The sequence below is a fragment of the Xiphophorus hellerii genome, chromosome 1 (assembly GCF_003331165.1).
Source record: "Xiphophorus hellerii strain 12219 chromosome 1, Xiphophorus_hellerii-4.1, whole genome shotgun sequence".
NCBI lineage: Eukaryota > Metazoa > Chordata > Actinopteri > Cyprinodontiformes > Poeciliidae > Xiphophorus > Xiphophorus hellerii.
This window is the reverse complement of record NC_045672.1, coordinates 25,501,805-25,521,812: the sequence shown is the minus strand read 5'-3', so window position 1 is coordinate 25,521,812 and position 20,008 is coordinate 25,501,805. Positions and strand designations below refer to the sequence as shown.

Here is a 20,008-nt window from a genome sequence, read left to right as displayed (position 1 = left end):
TGTAAACAGTAAATTACTGCAAATTCAAAACATACAGTAAGTTACTGTAATACTATGTACTATACCCATAATGCAATGCAAATTACAGTAACTACTTGTAAAGATGTCTTATGGTAGTTTTACTGGGCATTTTGTGGTATTTAACTGTAGAAAATACAGCAAAGGATAACAGTGTTTAATTGCTGTCAGGGGCCACAAAAATTAATCTCATGGCCACAAATGGCCCCCGAGCCGGACTTTAGACACCCCTACTCCAATGTATTAAGAAGCACCTGCAGTTCGATAGGTTTCACAGTTTTAAGCACTAAATTCTCAGCTATTTAACATTAGCAGGGCTTCATATCGCCACTAGGTTACATGGCCCGGTGCGTCATGTTTTGGGAAAAACTCAAGTTTTCACCTCGTTCTCACGCCTGTTCGTCCCGGAAGCAAAACCGAAGCAGAAAGCGATGCTGCTGATGCAGGTAGGTCTCAGATGGAAACACTGGGCGGGTGTGGGCGGCGTTTTAACTCCTTTATCCTCCTCCCTCCTCAACTTCGCATGGATAACCTTCTCATTTGTTGTGTCATTGCGCTCAAAGAACATGTCAGGATCGTCAACCTGACCGCGCTCATCCCATTTACCCCAAAGCTCGGCTTTCTGCAGCAATGCGTTTGGGAACAAGTTCGGCAGCAGCTTTACTTCCCTTAAACTTACTGTAGCCTTGGCGGTTTTTGTTTTTTTCTTATTTACTCTACTTTAATTGCGCTTCGATACCTGGGCGATCTGGGAGAGTAAAGCATCCGAGGCGACGGGCAGCGAATATGGAGGTAAGAAATGGATTATTCTGTGAATTGCACAAGTTAAAATAGCTTCTCCTCAACAAGCTCATCCATCCTGCACGCGTTGTTTGCTCCCAACTGTGCAGCAGCTGCTATAAAATTAGAAGCGGCGCTGTCAGATTTGGCTGATAGTGTGTGTGTGTGTGTGTGTGTGTTGTTTCCTCTCTCTCTCTCCGCGCTCTCCCTCTCTACAAGATCACCACGGAGCTCTCAGAGCATCAGTAGTGTCCAAACATCCCGTCAGCCGCGCACATCGTGTCTGACTTTCTCTTTCTCTGCGGCGATCGCGTCTCCTCAGCATTTACCGAGGCTCATCCCGCCGCCGCTGCTGCTTCTATTTCAAATCAAGCGATTCGTGAGAAAATATTTTAGTGCTGGCTTGTTCTTTAACCTCAGCAGGGTCAATGTATATAGACGCGTTCAAACGGATCCTCTTTGAAAGGCTGAACTGCTTGAAGAGAATGTGTGTGTGTCAGCGGCATGGCAGGTCAGTATGTCACTCTTTTGTTTTTTGCCTAAATATGAGAAATTTGAGAATCTGTTGTGGGAAATCCAAATGTGTGTGTGCGCGTACGTGTGCGCGCGTGTGAGTACCTGGCAGCATGGTGTCTGGTGAGTTTGCATCTAAAAAAAAAAGTCAACCATGAGATGAGTTTCTTTTGTGCCCAGGTTTTGTTTGTTGTAAGTGATTTTGATATGAATGATATGGCTCTTCACCCGTGGCTGCAAGGTGTTGGGGGCGTCTCCATCTTTAGGGGAAAAGTTAGAAGTAAGATTTCAATACAATGTGATATATTTCTGATTTAAAATTTTATTGCATTGTTAATGGGAATCTGGACTTTATTTGATCTTTTTTTTTTTTTACGTAAAATGTAAAATACGTAAATTTAAACTGAATTATTCTATGCTAAACAGATTCCTTAAGTCATAATTTAATTTAAAAATTTTTTATCTGTATGTGAAAACACAAACTATTATTATTAGTCGTAGTAGAAGTAGTGTTACTTTGAGATCTTAAAGGGCATTAAAAATAAAATCTAGAATAATAATAATAATAATAATAATAATAATAATAATAATAATTATTATTATTATTATTCAAAGTAGTGATACTTCCCTCTTCTTTTCCTGCCATCCCAGCTAACTCTGTTTTTCTCCCAGGTCATTTTATTGGGTTGTTTCCTGAATAAACTGAAAACTTGGTAATCTGAGTTGTATATTAACCCTTTAAGTACAGTAATGGAAAGTTCAATGGAAGGAAAAAGTGTGGTAAAGCTAAAAAGATTCACAAGCAAAAGGAGCAGCTTGTTCGATAATAAACATGATATCACTTTAATTGATCGGCTTGCTAACTTATCTAACATTCAGTGAGAATGGTGAAATAATTTAAGCATAAGCGCATATACTGGTCAGTGCATGTACAAACTTTTTATTTTAAAAAAATCACATTTACTTGGTCGTCCAAATATAATAGAAAAGTTCAGTTGTTTGATTAAGTGAAACATGTAGATTTGTTGCACAAAAACTCCTGTTTTTAAGCTTTTATTCCTGTTTTTAGGAGATTAAAATATTACATCATACCAATAAAAAACATTTCAGTACAGAAATGTTGGCTTAATGAAAGCTGTGTTTAATACCTGCTTAAAGGTATTTTTAATCTGATGAACGAACGCCATCAGAAGGAAATGTTTGGTATATTCCAGTTTGGTGAGATTAACTTTTGTTTAAATTTTCTAATAAAGCATATCTGCAAAGGAACATTATGTGTTAAAATACATGGAAACAGTATTTTAAATGCTTTATTGGTACATATGAACCATATAACAACAACAATAATAATAACTAAGCCTTTTATTATTTTTGAAAGTAATATCTTTTCTGAAAATTGTAAAATTAAAGAACAATGTAAATTTAAGAAAAACAATAATCAGAAAAAGGTAAAAATAACAACTGATTTAGGGTAACTACAGTGGTTGACACTAAATTAAAGATATGCAGAAAACGATGTTTGATAATGTGATGAAGGGTCGCTACGTGGAACAGGAAGCGGCACGGCCGAGTCGCTACTTCTGGTTCTGTTAGTCCATCTGAATGTGAGGATTTGAGTTTTTCTGCGTGTTTATTTCAGGTTTTTGTGTCTATTGAGTCTCTGTGTTGTTCTGTCTACCCCTTGATTGTTCCCAGGTGCGTCTCGTTCCCTGACTGCCCTCTGTGTATTTAATGTCACCTGTGCTCCATGTTCTTTGTCGGGTCCTCGTCTCGTTTGGCTGCTTGTCTGCTGTTGAGTCTGTTGTTTTGTTTCAGTTGTCTCCAGTTGCTACCAGCTCTGAGCTTAGTTTAGTCAGTTCATCTGTGCTGCCTGGATTTCTGGACTTTTGAATTATTTCTTCATTAAACAACCATCATTCTCTACAACCTGGGTCCTCTGCGTCTGCCTCATCACCTCCCCACCGCATTTCATGACACTGAATGCTTACAAAGCTTCTGCAGCTTCCCTGATCCCGTTCCTGTTTTTGTTTTAAATTTCCAATCTCCTCCACAAATTGGCTTAATGAAACCTAAACAGAAGCCTTTGTTCGGGACACCTGCTCCCATTTTGCCAGCAGTAACTCACACATTCAAATATATACTGTGTACTTCGCAGCCAGGTGTGTGTGCGTGCACCAGAGTGCCTTGCAGCACTTTAGTGTGAGAGTGAGAGAAAAAGTGTGTGTGTTGTTTGTCTTTTAAGGTGTGTCTCGGTTCATTTCAAAGTGTCTGCTCTGAATCTGAAGCATTAATTTTGTAATTAATTTGAGGAGGAGTTACATTTTATGTTGGATTGTCTTCACATGCGGCTCCTCTGGCTGTTATTCTGTTTGTTTTCTGCTTCGTTCCAGCTCTCTGCCCAAGTTTGAGCCACTAGTAAGTGGGAATTCATGTTGACGTATAAGCACGACTCGGCTTTTTACTGCTAACAAGAGGGGAGGATGAAGTGAGGGGCACATCCCGTCTGTCGTAGTAATGCGTGTCATCTGGGAGTTGTTGATTGTCTAATTATGTTTCTCCTGCGTCCTTCGGCATCATGCATATTCATGCTGCTGTTTTGAGGTGAGGTGAAAGCATGTGTGTGTGTGTGTGTGTGTGGGTGGGTGTGTGTGTGTGTGTGCGTGTGGTAGTTTACCCTTGACGGCGCAGGTCTACACAGGCACATTCTCCCATATGTGGTCCAAACCTTTGCTCCCAGCCACTGCATTTGAATGCTGCAGTTGTAGCCTGCTCTATTCTTAGTTCTCAACTCTTTGTGTGCAGTCTGGTATGAAAACAACAACACATCTGAGCCAGAAGTGTGGCGCCATGTGCTTGCATGTTTAGAGATTAAAGGTGTTTTCACACCTGATAATCTAGTAGACTGAGTTCGATTTGGGAACATTTGTAACATTTTCAGCCGCTGTGGTTCGCTTTCACACAGGACTGTGTCAAATGAAACTAATTGAAAATCCTGTTCCCCTCCTCACCTGTGGGGGCGCTGCACCATGGGACTACTGAAGGAAACGACTTGAAAACTTCTGGAAAAGACATGAGCGCAACTTCTTTCTTCACAAAATGCAAACAAAATGGAGTAGCATCAGATATTAGCAGTTGTAGGATTTCTCTTTTGTCTTTGGGTAAAAACCACAAGCCATTTCTCTGTCATGTGTGTTTTCGTTATATTTACCCAGAATGCCTTGTGCCATAGTTTGCTTCCTCCTTTAGGAGCGGTCTTTTGTCCGCTCATTCGAACTGCACCAGAGTTCACTTCAACCAAACCAAGGTTGAAGTTTTTAGGTAGACCAGCGTTGGCTTTTTAAATCCGCATCGGAGTTTGATTGCACATTTACACCTCACCAAACGAACCAGACTTTTGAGACAAATGAACTAGTTTGATTAAAGTGGACTAAACAGGGCTGGTGTGAATGCATCCTACGTTATGATCAACCAAACCAAATTAACACTTGGTTCGATAAAGGACCAAAACTGCAACATTTGTTAAATTTTCAGCCGCTGTGGTTTGCTTTCACGCTGCACTGTGTCAAGCAATCCAAACTAATTGTAAATCCTTTTCCCCTCCTCGCCAGTGGGGGCTCTGAACCAAGAACTACTAAAGGAAATGACATGAAGAAGACACAGAGCGCAACTTTCTTCTTCACGAAATGTAAACAAAAACTGAGTGGCATCAGACTTTAGCGATAGAGACCACAAGCCATTTCTCACGCTCGTTTTAGACTTGCATGTTTGTTTTGGTTATATTTACCCAAAATGCCCTGCACTATAGTACACTTCCTGCTTTTAGAGCTGCTCTGGTCCTCTTTGCATACACATATGCATTCAAACCGAATCAGAGTTCACTTCAACCAAACAAAGATTGAAGTTTTTAGGCAGACCAGAGTTCGATTGCGCATTCACACCAAACAAACCAGACTTTCTTGAGAAACAAACTAAAGTTTTATTGAAGCAAATCAAAACAGGGCTGGTGTGAATGCACCCTAAGTTTTGATCAACTGAACCGCATTTTGTGGTTTACTCTAACTTTGCTAGCAGATCAGCAACTCCTCAATGACCAGGCGCGGAGTTACAGCTTTCACACTGTCGTATTTGAAATGTCAAGGAGGCAATGAGTGTATCCTTGAGTGAGATCTGAGTTGGACAACTGGGATCAATATGAGGAGGAGAGACAGGCAGCAGGAGCAGCAGAGGGTCACCTTCATCCATCCCTACTGAATCAGCAGTATCTCTCCTACTCACACACAGCCACACGCTCAAAGGCCTGCTTAGGTTACAAAACTACGACCTCACAAAAACGCTCATTATAGTGAAGTGAACCTTTCCCCCATTCGCTGCTGAATTATTCATTTTGTTATTATGATTTTAGCTGTTCCTTTATGAGGCTGCAGCGCGCCTCTCTGTGTTTGTTCTCTTTTTCTTCCCAGGCTGTATCTATTTTCTGTTTCATCCACCTTTAATTTTCCTAATCTCTCTCTCTGCTCCGCCTCTCTTATCCATCAGATAGTCGAGGAGCCGATCTGCTCCGTTTAATTAAAAAGGCAATTCGTCCCGATGAGAGCTGATCTGGGATCGCAGTCAGGGGAGTAACCCATTGAGTTACCCAACTAAAGTTTCATATTTTGTCACATTACAAACAAAAACATTGGATTTTATTTGGATTTTATTCGATTTATCAGCACTAGATAATACTTTTAACTTTTTCTTTTTACTAAAAGGTCTGAAATTAGTGGCATTCATTTGCATTGAGCCTCCCTGAGTCAGTACTTTGAAGTCTTTTGTGATTGAAGAGTACCAGTTTTGCACATCTAGATTCAGAGTGTGGACTTTGACTGGGCCATTTTGATATTTTTTCATATATTAAGTGAAATAATCTGCCAGTGGAACTAGTACTTTTATTTATTTTTTTATCAATACTAAGAAGTTATCTGCTCAAAACAAGCTCCTTTATCTTGCAGAAAAATTACTTGTGAGTCAGTTTTGACTCATTTCAAGTTTACTAACATAGTTGCACTAGAAACTAGGCAAAAATTACCAAGTAACATTTTTGGATTTTGCAGTATGGGATATAATTTTATAACCTAAACTTGTTTTAACTTTGGCCAGCCTTGTGTGTGAGCTGTAATTACCTGAGATTAAGTAGCTTTTATTTACTAATTATATGACTTCTAAAGACAATTACTTCCATATTTGATGTGTTTAAGTAAAAGGGAATTAATGCAATCATTTCTGGTTTTCCTTCTCCATATTTATGTAATAGAGAAGTTTTGATTACAATAACAAGTTAATAAAAAGCCTGTATTGTTGATATCAATATTGATAGGTTTATTTAAGTTTTAACTTTTGATGTTTATGTTTTTTTGTAATTTTATAATGCATTACAACATTATTAAAAATGTCATGAAATAATTGACTTTACCACTAAATAGTTAAATATATAAATAAATTATTAAATACATCAGTAAATAATTAAATATATCATAAAATTATTAAATGTGCAATCAAGTAATTAAATATCCCATGAAATGGTTAAATCTTGGATAAATCTACCTTTTTATATAATAAATTTAAATAATAAAATAAAAAAAAAACTTCCATGTAAACCATATTTAATTATTTAATTCAAATTGTTTTGTTTAACTCAGGGCAGAATTTGGACAAAGTTAGTAGAGATCTACAAAATACTTTAATAAATAATAACATGATTTGAGTTCATTTTTTCTAAATAAACACGGAATTATTTGAGAGCAAATTAAAGCAAAATCTCTTCTGAGATAGAGTTGAGAAACTGCAATTCAAAATTAAAACAAAATCTGAAACTAAAGAAGAAATGTTATCTTAATACAGATATTATCGATCCGCCATGTTATGCACTGCTTTTTGTCAATGTATCAGAGTAAAATACATAGAAATTAGAGGCTGTGATGAAGCAAAATGTGAACAAGTTGAAGGGGTAGGAATATGTTTGTGGGGTAAAAGAAGACCTCTTGTCCTCTTGTCACGCTGGTTTTCTGCAGAGATAATAGAAACGAACACGGTGCTGCATTCCCCCTGCCTTGACCTTGATCCCCTGACTCTAAATATACAGTTTCCCCACAGGGAGGGCTGCTGTGATCCTTCCAGGTGTGTCTGCGAACATTTGTGCTCATCAATGATTAAATATTGTTGTGGTCAACACCAGAGCAGCTTTAAATCCCACACCGTTGTAGATTTGGGGTTTACAGATTGCAACGACTGTACTTTTTATTTCACGTGCTGCAGACTTTCTATCTTCTGATTGGGGGTGTTATTGAGCACGGCCGGCCCAAAGCATACACGGGCTTACTGGCAGTTTAGGGTCCTCCACGCCACCAGGGGGCCCAAGAGCACCAAACTGGCATGATGGAAAATACATACAGCTTTGGAAAAAATGAAGAGTCCAAGGCACTGAACCCGACTGAAAACCTCCTGTTTTTTCCACCAAATGTTGATTTCTGAACTCTTCCTGAGTTAAAACATGAGTATTGTCGTTTCTAAATGAATATCAACTTGTTTTCTTTGCATTATTTGAAGTATGAAAGCACTGCATCTTTTTCGTTATTTTGACCATATCTCATTTTCTGTAAATAAAAACAAAATTTTTGTTTGGAATTTCAAAGACATGTTGTCAGTAGTTCATAGAATAAAAGAACAACATATAAAAAGTAAAATCAGAGAAACTGATCATATTTAGTGGTCTCTTAAAAGCTGTATATAAATATTAAATAACATTGAAAATCGCAAACTAAATGCTATTAAATATGGAATTTTTGTATTGTTTTGTAGATAATAAGGATTAATCTCTTCCTGTTGCCACTGTTGGGGGAATATAAGATATTAAATTTAGTGTTTCAAATAGTTAAAACAAAATGGCACACTTAAATACAGCTCTGCATTTCAAAATCCAAATTATTTTTCTTACTTTGTTCCTCCTGTAAGGATAAAATCAATAGTCATAATAGCACTGGTATAATGTATGCTAATCACAAATGATGCTAACAATAGAAGGTGTGTTACACACATAAAGTAGCTTAGAAATTATAAATTGTTTGGTGTTGAAATGTTGGTATGGGCGCCACCCAAAAAAAGCTGCTTCGGGCCCCAAAAATGCTTTTACCGGCCCTGTTAGCAAGCAGAAAGCCTCCGTAAACGACGGAACGAGGATATTTTTCTGTGTGTTTCTCAGCTCTCACGGGTTTAATCTTTTATTTCTAAATCTGTCACCGCTATCTGTTTTGTGCTGAGCAGTCCCGTGCCCTAGATTTGAAAGTGAGCGAGCGTCAGCGAGGGTTTACTACACCCCACGTTGCTCGTGTTGCTCCAGTGTAAATGTTGGGGGAGAGATGTCAGAGCGCGCACACAAAACGAGACGCTGCCGAACCGGGAGAGTTCTCTGAGTTTGTTCTTCCGTCTGATTGCCTCTCCACTTTTATTTAATTTCAAACGAATGTAGGGCCTGTGGTTACTTAAGATGCTTTACTTGGCTGACCCTCTGCGTTTACACAGGAAGATGCTAAAGGATTAGCAGCAGCAGCGAGCTTCATCACAAGTTTCAGGGATGAATCGACCTTCCTTTACAGAAAATATCTTTCCTCTAATCATTATCTACCCTAAAATGTCTTCCCTGCAAATTAGGCTTTATCTCTGACAGATTTAATTGATCAAATGTTGCATCTTTTCAGCTATTTATTAAACATTTTAAAACAGGCTCCTACACGGGTGTCCAAATGTTTTGCCAGATCAGTCAAAATAGTCAAATCGAAAGAAAAAACAAACAAAAAACTAAAATTAAGCAAAAGTAGTTGTTTTGTTTTTATTATTTCTTGGAGTAAAAATACAAACATGTATAAAGAATTTTGCTGTATTAAAAAAAACGCACCTAAGTTTAAAAATGTATAGAGGATTTGGGTTTCTTTCTTTCAAAATGCTTGCTATATTTAGTCAAGTTTAATCAATTAGATTAAGGCTGATTTTCAGTAAAACTCCTGGTTCTATTTATTGTAAAAACTTTGTTATAAAAAGACGAAAATTTGTGTTGTATTTAACATTTTCCACTGTAAGGAAATTATGTTGGTTATAATTTTACTCTTATTACAAATAAAAAGTCTCCATCTGCATAAAGCTCCTGTGATGGGACAAAGTTGAATCATTCTTGAATTGCATGTGAAGGGCCGCACAAACGAGTCCGAGGGCCACAAATGGCCCCCCAGCCGCACTTTGGACACCCATGATCCACTGTTAAAATTAGCACAAAAAAAGATTAAAACATAATCTGGATCATTTATATTTCTAGAACAAAGTTTGTTTTTTATAACAGTACAGGTTAGAAGTCCTTGAAATATGTTAATGATGAGATATTAAAGATAATTTATGCTTTTACCTAAAACAACATGAAATGTAATTTATCTTTTATAAATGCAAATCCAGGACATGTTTTGTTTAAATATTCAACAATTATCAAACATTTTTCAATTTTTTATATTATTCAATGCAATTTCACTTAATTCAGTTAATTGCATATTTCTTTTATTTTACTAGATTATTTTACTGATCAAGAAGAAGCATCAAAACATCATAAAGCAGAAAACAGAAAATAAAACATAAAAGAAAAAACATAAAACCATATTCATGTTACATTTTTATGGGTGAGAAAATTAAATAATAAAAATAGCATAAAGTACACGTGTAAATCTCCAATTAATTAACAAAATGCATTATATAATTATTAAAAACACCATTAAATAATTTAATTTACCACTAAGCAGTTAGATATATAATTAAATTATTAAATACATCAATAAATAATTACATATATAATGAAATATTGAAATATGAAATTAAGTGTCATATCTAAATGTCCCATGAAATTATTAAATCTACCTGTTTTAAATAATTAATTTAAATAATGAAATAAAGAAAACGTTCTTTTAAAAATATATTTGATTATTTCACTGTGTATTTATTTAATACAAAACGTTCAATATACACTTTATAAGTCAGCTATATTAAAAAGTCGATGCTTTGATTGGATATTAAGGATTTTCCTGAGTTGATTAAAGTCGATATTGAAGTTAAAATACAGAGCTATAAGTTTATTTTTTTTTGTTTGTTTTTTTTAACCCCTCCAGGGGGTCTTTTGTGGGCTCTAGTGTCCCTTATATGACAGTAGGATGACAGGAAATGGGGAAGGAGAGGGGGGAAGACATGCGGCAAATATCGTCGGGTCGGGGAGTCGAACCCGCGACGGCCGAATCGAGGACTCAAGGCCTCCAAATATGGGTCGCGTTATCCCCTACGCCACCACGGCACACCCAGAGCTATAAGTTTTTACAGTCATTAAAATTAAACATGAATTAATCGTACGAATTCTTTGGATGAATATATTAGAGCCTGACTGGTTAAACTGGTGCATTTCCAAAGCATTGTGTCTCATCTTCATTTGTAGCTAGTAGTTGATGCCAAGCACATTGATCTTTGATCTGTTAAAAATCTGTTTTGTACAACTAATAAAAACCACAAAGAGCACAAAGAGGGTCTCACCTTAATCACACCTCTAACAACACAGCCGTCTATTTTTAGACAAGCATTCTCTTCATTGCTTTTACTATCTCATCATTATTCCTTCAACCATTTGATTCAATTCCAAATCGTAAACCAATGTTACTTTTATTTATTTTTATTCCTCCCATCTCTCAGCAATGTCCAACCTTCTAAACCTCATTCTGTCGTCCTTCTCATCCATCAGTCAGTTTCATCTAGTATCCCAGCATTAAAGGTGACATCTTATTTTTCCTTGAGCAGGCTAATATCTACGGTCTATACAAAACATCTATATTGCACAAATCATTGCTATAATGAGATTTTAGTTTGCTCAGTTCTGCCTATTTGGAGCTATCTTAGGGCATCTTGTCACTTTAAATCCAAATAATCTACTGCTGGCCACGCCCCCCAACTCAACTTTCATTCTCACACATGAAAATTACTGAAAACAGATGTGCAATTATACAACTGTTCAGCTTTGAAAAGCAGAAGTGGAGCCTCCTTGCACAACCAACAGGAAAGCTGAAAGTGGTTTCTGAATGGTAAGTCAACAACAAAACATTTGTCTTTTCCAGCAGCCATTGTACAGTGGTAACATCAGCTGACCAAACGGGCTGGAACTCAATTTAGGTTGCTAGGGAACGGGACTGGGCATGGCTGGAGCAATGGATCAGTGCCCAAAGATTGAAACTGGGAGGTTTTTGAAACAACTCATTTTCCAGACACCAAAAAACATCAATTTATTGCCAAAAACACAGCTGGTTGTTTTTTTTAAGTGCGTGGGTTGTTTTTAGAAACAGTTGAGATTAAAATAGAATTACAAAAACGTTCAAAATGTGAATTTTACATAATAGGTCCCCTTTAATAATGCCACTCTTATCTCCATTACCTCCTCCCCCTCATCCCTCATTCACTATTAATCCTCTTACATTTGTTTTCCCCAATTACTAACTACCTCATCCGTTGTCAGTCTCATCTCTAATTTCTCATCCTTTCACTCATTAAATCTTCCTTTGTTGTCCCAAAGTCCTCATCCATCATCCATACCTGCTTTTTGGCTCTCATCCCCCTCTTTTAGTCCCTCTCATCTTCCTCATCCATTCATCTATTAGTCACTATTTGCTCTTCTGTATGATTTGTAGCGTCTGCAGAGGTTTAATCTCCAAAGACTCCAGCATTAAATGTCGCCACATTCTCCTCCATAAATCTTTTGAACTCACTATTGTGGCGCAATCCCTGCCGGTGAAATGTGAACGCATCCTTTCTTATATAAATAATCGACATCCCGTAACACTTGTGTACTTGATTTAAAGCCACAGCGGTTGGGCAATTAATCCAGAAATAAATCGTCTTCTTTTTGAAGCCATATATAAAAAGGTTTGTTGGTGTAAAAAGAATCCTAGTCCTTTTCGATTGTTTATTCACTGCCAGTATTCGCTGAGGGACAAATGAAGCCTTAGACATTCTGGTCACATTTTAGCTGACAGAACACACAGTCAGTCCATCAATATCCACCAAAATTCACATTTAGAGAAGACAGCCTTTCACTGCATTGGACTTTGTTACACACGCATAAAATACAGAAAGGCTTCCAGAAAATGAAACAGCACTCTAGCCAAACTGATTGATTTTAGTTTATTGTATTACTGTAGACATAATTTGGAGCACAAATAACATGCAGTGGCCTGGAAATGTATTGTGTCCTTTCAGTTTTTCGTTGCCATTTCAGGTAAACAAACAGAGAAAGGCAGTTTTCTAATAATTATTTCATCTAAATTAAGAGAAACACACTACGCAAACTAACCTTGACCTTTGTAAAGATGTAATTGCTCAAATTGGGTGACGATGGTAGAAGTTTGCTCTGCAATCGGTGGGTTGCCGGTTCAAATCCTAGGATTCTGACTAAACAAAAATGGCTAGCGGGGTTCCACAAGTCTCCACTCTCGATGTATAGGCATCAAATAAATGACTGAATATTACAAGATTTTTTACCACATACCGACAAAGCTGAGTAGTAACTAGTTAAATTTACTCAATTACCTTTACTTGAATACCTTTTTTTACATTATTTTTATGAGTATTTTTACCATCTTGTACTTTTTACTTTTACTTCAGTAATTATATTTTGAAGTATTGCGATTCTTGTTTGAGTAAAATTTCTGAATTTTCTTCTTGATTGAATGAAACATATTTTAACCAAAAATACACCAGACACAGACACACACCTGAAATGTTTCTTTTTAATTTCATAAGTTTTTTTATTGAAAAAAATGCATTTGGAAAAATGTTATTTTGAATTATTGTCATTTTCGTCCTTAAAATACCAAAATTTCCACCTCCGTCCGATGATGTAATTTTCAAATATGAAATGATTGATAATTTGACCAGTTACTCAGTACTGGAGTAGACTTTTTACCAAATACTTTTTTACTCTTAGTTGAGTAATTTCTTGGACGGCTACTTGTTACTTTTACATGAGTAAAAATATGTTGAACTAGTGCTACTCTTACTTGGGTGCAGTTTTTGGGTACTCTACCTGTCTCTGCATACCAGTGACACACAGCTTTATGTTTTTCTTTCACAACATGACCACAGTCCAGCAGCTTCTGCCCCACAGTTACCTGACGGCAACAGAAAAAAGGGGGAGGAGCTGCCAGCTACTGGTTGCTGTGGTAACCACCAACTGCCAAGAGCAGCGTAACAGAACTTAATGTCTGGAGAAACAACTTCTTGACTGAACAAAATAGATTCAAAGAATACATAAACTTTACATCTATAATAATGTTAAAATATAACCTTATTTCACGTGAATATTTTAAAGGATTTATGTGGCTTTTATTTGACAGTGAGTGACAGGAAAACGGGTGGTGAGAGAGTTAAGACATTCGGAAAAAGTTAACAGGAAGGGAAAAATAATTTTAAAAAACATATATATTTTTTTATATAAAACTAACGTACTGTAGCTTTAAATCAAGACTGACTTACTGCAGTTTTCACATAATATCCTTATTCTCTAAATATATTTGCTTTTGATGTTATTTTGCTAACTCCATTTATTTTCCTTTGAAGTGATTTGAACATAAAAACTTTATTTGCTTTACAGTGTATTTTTAACTAAAACAAAAATTAACTACATTTTACAGTGAAATCTGCTTGTGTTAAAAGTTTCCTCACCTTTGCCAAAGTTGCACAAACTGGGCTGCGGTCAAAGCCGATTATGTCAGCCAGTGATCTACAAGCTGAGCGTCGGCTTTGATGAGGATGAGGCCCGGCATCCAGATAGACATCAGGAACATGTGGAGAGTCACGAGAGCTGACAGTCGGAGCTTTCTTCTTCCACTAAGACACTTTCTATTGATAATGGGGGGAAAAAAGGAGAAGTACAGTATCTGTGCATTGGACACAACGCTGCACTCAAGAAAGACCCTTTTAAAACAGCTTTTGAACATAAAATCAAACATTTGTATTTCTGCTCACCCTTCTTCTCTGTGAGAATGCTTAAATAAAAATAGCTTTTCTTTTTTATTGTCTTGGCTCGATGCCAGCTGAACATGCGACTCCCTGGCAGGGAGTGGATTTGTGAGTGCCCTGGATTTATAACAGTCTCAGAGAGTAATTGTGCATCTCAATAATTGCCTTTCCTGCTTCTTACAATATCTGGGAGCAAAATGTAATAAAAAAATGGGTTAATTTCCATTTATTGCTAGGAAAACTCTTCAGTGGAACAGCGTGCACTTTAGGCTTTACCTTGAAATAAATCTGCCAGAGCAAACTGTTGTTTTCACAACCTTGGTAGAACCAATTTAAGCAAAGTAATTCAATTACTCATTTATCTTAATTAATGCGTATGGTGTACACTCCTTTTTTTGCTTGAAGGTCTTTCAAGAAAATCATGTGGCCCAGTGTCAAAACATATTCCCTCTTGCTTCAACTTTATTGATTTAACTTGACATTGAAAATATTGGACTTTAATACATTAGCAGCTCAACAAGCAACCTGGAATTATGGCTTAGTTAATTTGTCGTGAAATAAATTTATTTCACTCATGAGCAGCTGTAGATAGATAGATAGATAGATAGATAGATAGATAGATAGATAGATAGATAGATAGATAGATAGATAGATAGATAGATAGATAGATAGATAGATAGATAGATAGATAGATAGATAGATAGATAGATAGATAGATAGATAGATAGATAGATAGATAGATAGACGGATGGATGGATGGATGTGTAGGTAGGTAGGTAGGTCGGTCGGTCGGTCGGTCGGTCGGTTGGTTCATTCATTGATTCATTGATTTGTTGGTAGCAGTATGTCAGACGACTATCAGGGCCAAGAGTAGATTTTCATAAAAATCTCTGAAATTTTGAGATTAATCTCATAAAATTTCTAGACAAAAAAAACTCAGAAATTTTGAAATTAATCTGAGAAATCTTTGAGTAAATGTTAAATTTTTGCCATTTGGAAAAATTTCTGAGTTTCAAAAGTCAAAAAGTTTCTAATTTGTAACTCAGAAAATTTCCAAAAGTTGAACATTTTAAATTTTCTCAACATTTCTGAGATTAATTTCAAAATTTCTGAGTCTTTTCTAGAAAATCTCAAAATCAGGGTTATTTTTTTCTTTGTCATTTTTTAGCAAATGTTCAACTCTTCAAACTCAGAAACATCCAAGCTTTTCTAGAAAATGTATGAGCTTTTTTAAAAATATATATTTTTAAGCAAATTGTCCACTTTTCAAAATCAGAAATTTCAATTTTTCTCAAAAAAATTTATTTGGCTTTATCTCAAAAAGTGTTCTTTGTTTTTTGTTGTTCTTTCTTTGTCCTTTTTTTTAAGCAAATTTTTAACTTCTCAAACTCAGAAATTTCCAAGCTTTTTCAAGACTTGTTCTTGGCAGAAATGTATTGCTCCTTTTTTACAGCCATCATTAGCCAACAAAGAAAAGTATAAAATTGCGTAAAGTATAAAAATTAAACAGACATAGTTAAAAGCAAGGCATTATATAAAAATATTTAAAAGTCAATGAATTTCAAAGTTTTTATGTAATATTCAGCTTTTTATGTAAATGAAAATGTGAAGAAAGTTTGGATTGGTATTCAGCCCTCCTGAGTTTTTCCAGATCTACTTTTTGCTGAAATTACTCCTTTCTGAAGGAAAACCACAGCATGGTTCTGCCACCACCATGTTTCACAGGGGACGTTTTACACCAACTATTTTATTTTGCACATAGACTCTGGTTTAATCTGACCAAAGTACATATTTTTAGTATATAAACAAGCGTACATAAAGTTCATGGTAGAGTTATTTTCACAGCTGTTTATACCAGGCAGTCAGAATAATAACCGCCTCTAGCCTAAGTTTTATGCTTTGTGTCTTAAGAGTTACATTGTAAAAATAAAACAAGATACATCCAAGCGTAGCCTCTAAGTAAAATGTGTGTGTGTCGTACACACACACACTCCCTGACTGCTTTGGTTTGAAGTTACTACAGTGGAGGGCGAGGTTGGGATCTGCAGAGATCCTGAGCATGTCGCTGCTGGTGAAGAAGCCAGTGAAACGTGATATGTGTTTGTCAGCTCTTCTCTGACCTAAAGGTCGAAAATCTCAATGCAGCAATCTTTTTATAGGGCTGGAAATCTTGAAATCCTATATTGTGTTCCCCTAAACCGGATGTTTGTGACTGTAATTCATGTAATCCAGACAGTTTGTTATTTTTAGCCATACTTACAGTTTGGCTTAAGAAGACAGTAATTTTGTTATGTTCGCTACTGTAGACAATAAAAATATCCTCCCTGAAATGTTCATTCATCATCTTGTGCTTACTTATACACCAGCATTTGGTCCAACAAAGAAAAAAAAAGGTCTTTTTATAGATATTGGTCCTAATGGGTTTTGTCATTTCTTGGAATGCAATTAAGAATGAAGACGACTCATTCTGCGCTTCGGGCCACTTTCTAATTTATATCCACTGAATCACTGTCTCAATTTGTTCATTTTCAGCTAAGCTGACATGCAGCGGCGGCCTGTGTCTGTTCAGGCCAGTGGCGTCGACCAATCAGAGCAGATCTTGGTTCTACGGGGGTGGATGGCCTTTTTAGGTTCGATTTTTAAAGCCGGTCTGCAAATAACATAAACCGTTTACACGATGCGCAAATAAAAATGTGATTTCAGTCTCCTGTTTGGAAAAATGTGTTTTGAAAACCTAAGTTTGGCATTTAGATCAATATATTTGTCCAAAAGAACTAACAGTTATTCAAGAATTAAAACAGAATAACTTTAAGAATGTTTTCAGAAGCATTAATGAGACTGATCGCACACAGGATAACCTGAACATTTTTTTTGCCATAATATTCTTTTGAAACTATTTAGCAAACATTGTGTGGTGCTCTGATTCTTACATAGGGCTGAACAACAAATCAATAACAATATATATTGCGATAGTGATCAATATCAATAGTTAATATACTGTATCTGGTAGAATGTCTTATAGAATGTCAATTATTTGATCCAGAACCGCGTAGCATTCTGGGAGATGTCAGCAAAGGAAAAGGTTTAGTCCCTCGAACTCTCACGACCAGTTAAGCAAAGCTGGTGGAATCAACTGGCCTCACTCACTCTCTGGTTACCTAGCAACTCACTCATTCTTTGGTTGCCTAGCAACAACCTGTGGAGTAACTGGCACAGCTGCAGTTTAAAGTTCCTCCACATTGCCTCATAACATAACTGATTAAAAATAACAAAACAATGGCTTGGAGTGAAAACTGTGGATAAAACAGGAAAGGTCATGCCACCAGTTTGGTAGTATTTCCGATATTTAAAACAAAAAGAATTTATCAATAATTATCTATATCGCCTGACATAAAAGACTTATACTATATTACATTTTTCAGCCATACCCTAGCTTTATGTTAATTTTAAATAATTGTATTGTTGTTGTCAATAACTTTTATACCAGTCGTTCAAATTAAATATAGACTTAAGTTCACTTATATTTTCTTTAGTTATTTATGTATTATTTTTAATGTTTCTTTTTACTATGTATGATCATAATTTTAAAACTCATTTCAGGATTTTAGAATCTGTGACTTTTATAGTTTTTATAGTGGAAATAGTAAACATATTTCATGGTTATTAATTATTTCAGAGTGGCTTTAGCATGGACTGGCATTTATAGGAGACCTTTAAGCAAAATTCAGTATTTGCACGTTTTAGTACTTCCATTTGGGTCTCTAGTGCTGCAGTCCAGTTGCTAAAAAAAACATTATCTAAGAATGATTTTGTGGAAAAAATTAAACCTATTCAAGGAAGCGCAGTAGGTCACCTTTAATCCAGTTGCAGTGACTTTGGTAGTGTTGTGTCATTGTTTTCTCTGGTGTTTCCCTATTCGGATCAATAAAGTCGTCTCGTCTCAATTTTGGAAATTGAGTTTGGACGTTTTTGGCTGCAGCTTTTAAGCCACAATGACATCGTTAGTTGGACAACGTCCCCAGTAAAACTGCTGAATAATTAACAGTTTGATATTGGATGAAGTCGTAAAAGTGTGGCTATGTGGGCTAAAATATGACATTTTTTTCTTTTAATAAAGTAGCACAATCTCACACTACATGGAGAGTTTATTTGCTTTTCACACCATCCTTCTCACTTTGTTTGGTAACAAAATAAACTTATTTGCTGTTCATTCTTGTCACAGTTCAAATTGTTTTCATTATTGCTGATTTTCTTGCTGCATTTTATATGCATGTTGAATGGCATGTTCTCTTGTCTTGCCCATGTTGAGAAGTGGCTAAGACAAATGGGCTTATGTGTGAAGTTATATCTGTAACCTAGGGAAAATGAAATCTTATGGACACTCTTATCCAATTAAAAAAAGAAAATTGTATAGAATTTTTAGTTAAAAACAGCTTCAGTTCAATTATATTTAATAATAAATATAGAACATTTAAAAACAACAGCTGACCAAAGTCCTTCACAGTTATTACCTATCATAATAAAATACTGTGATGAAATAAAATGCAAAAGTGTCAACATTTTTCAAAACTATTTGGCAAAACATCAGTCAAAAGACCAGACCTGAGTTGGACTTTTCCTGAATAAATACATTTTCTGCAATAAAAGATTAATTTATTTAACATTTTACACGTCTTTTCCTGAGGTATCAATAAATTTGTAGGGTGGCATACATAAATAATCTTTGAAATCAGATTATCTTGCAAAAATAGTTTTGAACCATTCGGTTTAGTTAAAATTCTTTCACTTCGTTAACCTTTAAGTTTGCAGATGATGCAACATAAACTTTGGTGCTTCAGAAAAAAGGATCAAGCCTCTCCTCATCCAGTCTCACCTGCAGCTCCTCGTCTCTGAAAAACCTTCTGATATCTGTGACACGCCCGACCGAGGAGCCACTCAGCGGCAATTATCAGCCCGGTGCGCCGCTCCGTTTCTGAGCAAAGCTCCGCTAGGTGACAGGCATCTGCAGTCGGTAGTGTCAGGTTGTGTAAAACAGAATCCGGCTGTGTGAAATACAGAGAAAAAAGGAACTCAGCCTGCCTGAATATTTTAGTGTGTATTTCATACATGCATAATATTTCTGAAATATTAATGTTTGATTAAAAGAGATGTAATCTTCAAATGCTCTTCACTACTTTATGTTTACGTTCACACTGCTGCCTGAAGTGACCCAATTCCGATTTAAATGTTGTTTTTTTTTGTTTTGTTTACCTTCATGTGATCTGTATCTGATCTTTTCATGACAGTCTGAACACAGATCGGATTTTTTCGGATGCAACCCAGGCTGCTTGAATATGTGGTCCTAAATCCGATACAGTATTCGGATCTTTTAAAGTGAACTGAATCTTAACCTGAACGTCACTGATGCTCGACAAACATCACCATTCTGCGTCCTGATACGTGCAAGCGGGAGGTAAAACAACAGCCGTGACGGACGATAATGAGGATTAAGTTGTTAATGTGCTGCTGCGGTCGGACAACAACTTCAAAATCGTAAGCTATGCTCCACCGTTAGCATCCACGTTTACTTCCGCAAACACAGAGCACTTCTTCTTCTTCTTCTTCTTCTTCTTCTTTATTTAGGGCGGTTGGCAAA

General features: G+C 36.3%; 1 protein-coding gene across 5 annotated transcripts in view; it reads left to right on the top strand.

Moving 5' to 3' along the window:
- Window positions 1-490: 490 nt before the first annotated feature.
- Window positions 491-20,008, top strand: part of magixb (MAGI family member, X-linked b) — a 69,823-nt gene continuing 50,305 nt past the window's right edge. For 2 of the 5 annotated variants that reach the window (XM_032546041.1, XM_032545964.1), the window contains exon 1: window positions 1,037-1,309. In XM_032546041.1, the coding sequence (XP_032401932.1) occupies window positions 1,227-1,309 (83 nt within the window). In that variant the 5' untranslated portion in view covers window positions 1,037-1,226. Of the gene's footprint in view, window positions 811-1,033; window positions 1,310-20,008 lie in introns of those variants that run through there. The other 3 variants (XM_032546115.1, XM_032546198.1, XM_032546246.1) reach the window with 3 other exon arrangements.